This window comes from Echinops telfairi, unplaced genomic scaffold, assembly GCF_000313985.2.
Source record: "Echinops telfairi isolate 266 unplaced genomic scaffold, ASM31398v2 ScPeMD7_7422;HRSCAF=8460, whole genome shotgun sequence".
Lineage (NCBI taxonomy): Eukaryota > Metazoa > Chordata > Mammalia > Afrosoricida > Tenrecidae > Echinops > Echinops telfairi.
In genome coordinates, this window is record NW_022111322.1 from 1,828,170 (window position 1) to 1,830,557 (window position 2,388).

The 2,388-nt window shown below is 58.0% G+C and overlaps 1 protein-coding gene across 1 annotated transcript in view; it reads left to right on the plus strand.

The window, feature by feature from the left end:
* Positions 1-2,388, plus strand: part of SLCO2A1 (solute carrier organic anion transporter family member 2A1) — a gene marked incomplete at its 5' end in the record, with an annotated part of 117,876 nt that overhangs the window by 92,707 nt on the left and 22,781 nt on the right. Inside the window, one exon of the mRNA XM_045297801.1 lies at positions 2,148-2,375. Coding sequence (XP_045153736.1) covers positions 2,148-2,375 — 228 coding nt within the window. The remainder of the gene's footprint in view (positions 1-2,147; positions 2,376-2,388) is intronic.

The following is a 2,388-nucleotide window of genomic DNA, read 5'->3' on the forward strand; positions in this document are numbered from 1 at the left end:
AGGCCACTGGGTCCAAGGCAGCAGTGCTTGGCCTGCACGCTCGCACAACACTGGGCTTGGCGCCTCTCCCCAGAGCTCTCCGGGCGGGACCCTGACCTCTCCCGCTCAGCAAGTACCATGGTTGCTTATTTGATGACCTAGGTCAGAACCACTGGGCCTGTCTTAGTCGCCTCCACATCTCTGTCCAGAGCGCCACCCCAGCCACGGAGGACCGGGAGGACCAGGGCCAGCTTCCTTTTCAGGACTCTCAGCACCCACGATTCTTCCCCGTGAAGCAGGAATCATCATGACTGGAGCCGAGAAGGGGACGGTGGTGTGAGGGCCCACGGCTCAAGCCTGGATGGGCCCTTTGAGCGGCTGAACTGGGAGAAGAGGTTGATTCCTGATCCTTCTTTCCCAAGTTCATCATTTATCTCCAGTGGTCTTTAAGCCCCTCTTGCATCTCATTCTGTAGACCTGGCCCACTCGCTCCTACCCTATGGGACAACATGCCTCAGGGACCCAGCTCAGCTTAATACAACTCACTCATGAATGAGACAAAAGCCTGTGGTTGTAGGCAATGTCAGACCTTTTCTCAGTCTCTTTGCGCAAAATGTACCGGAAATGTGTTAGAATCTTCTAGAAGAAATACCCACGTGAAAGCTTGTCATCGGCCCTTGTGTTTATGCGCCTTGTCGGCGTTGTCCCGTGGACGCGTGCGCGAAGAAGAAGCACTCGGTGCTGGATGGGTGGGGATGAGTGCACAGCTGCCTCGGGGCTGCCGGCCATGCGGGTCAGCAGGCTGTCAGTGCCGGAGCCCTGCCCAAGCTGGGCAGACTGCTCAGCCCTCGCTCCAGAGCTCTTGAGAAGGGGCCAGGAAGGAGCCCTCGTAGAGCACATGCTGCTAACCAAAGGTTGTGCCGTGGTCCAAACCCACCAGCCAAAGGTGGCCGTGGGCTTCTATAAATATGCAGCCTGGGTAAACCTATGGGGCGGTTCTACCTTGAGGTTGTTCTCAGTCAGACTGGACCCAGCAGCAGTGGGGAGGGCATCGGGGTTAGCGTCCTCACCCCACTGATCATCTGGCATCGCAGTGGTGTGTGGCCGCCTGACAGGAACCCTCTGCTCAAGTGGCCCTGGGTCACCATGGGCACCAGCAGCCTCTTCACTTCTACCCAGCATGGTCCCTCCCTAGAATCCTTGGAGGCCTTTCCAAGGCAAGGTCACACAGATCGGAAGTGTCAGATTCAGAGCTAGAGTCCAGGTCCCCGGCTTCTAGTGCAGCCTTTCCAACCCCCGCCCTCCTGGACTTCCCCCTGGGGAGCCCACTGCAGAGTCTGCCAGAGCCCCACCCTGTTACTGAATGTTGGACACACGTCAGTGTCGGTGCTGAGGAAAGGGCCCCCGAGTGGGTAGAAGTACGAGCGACAGCCTCGGTCTTTCTCTGCAGGAACATGCTATTCGCCTGTGCTTCTTGGCTGAGACTGGAACCCTGGCAGCATTGGCGCGCCACACCAGTCCTCCTTCAAAGTGGCCAGGCACGGCCACCAGTGGACTGGCTGGTGGGGTCTCACTTCTCCTGCCTGCGTCTCTTCTGGGCCCACAGCCTTCTAGCTCGCTAAGGTTCCTCTAGGGAGATGCTGTAGCTTAGAAAACTGACGCTCGGCGAGGGTCAGTAACTCACTCCAAGTCACACAGCCATCTATGGCTAAAGCCAATTTCCCTACATCCTCTTGACTTCTTACCATATGTATTTATTTCATCGTATAGCCCCATATTGCAGCAAAATTCCAAGCAGCCAGCCCCTTTTCAGAATACCTTCACCTGGAAGGAAGTAGGTGTCAGGTGTACCGCCCCAGCCACCCACAGTGTGACCCTGTCGATGTCCAGCATGGGCCTCTCTGTGCTCGGCTCTCCCCTGCCCCCGTAGAGAAGAAAGAATGAACATCTCTCCCACAGGGCTGACCCCGCAGGAGGGGCCCACACTCACCTTAGTTTCTGGAACCCTCCACCTGCCCAAACAGAAAGAGCTGGTCTCCAGGGGCCATGCCTCATTTCAGGCCCTGGGGTGACTGCTCCACAAGGGACATAGGCGAGAAGCCAGGTCTGGAGGCCAAGTGGTTGGACCAGGAGACGCCGGTGGTGGTGACGGTGTGTGCTCATTACAGGGAACAGCAGCAACCTCCAGGCAGAGCTCTGCCACAAGTCCAGGCAGGACCTGGCCCCCAGCAAATGCCACAGCACCAACCAGGATGCCCGGAAGGAGACCAGCAGCATGTGGGGCCTGATGGTGGTGGCCCAGCTGCTGGCCGGCATCGGGACAGTGCCCATTCAGCCCTTTGGGATCTCCTATGTGGACGACTTCGCAGAGCCCAACAACTCCCCGCTGTATATCTGTGAGTGTGTGCC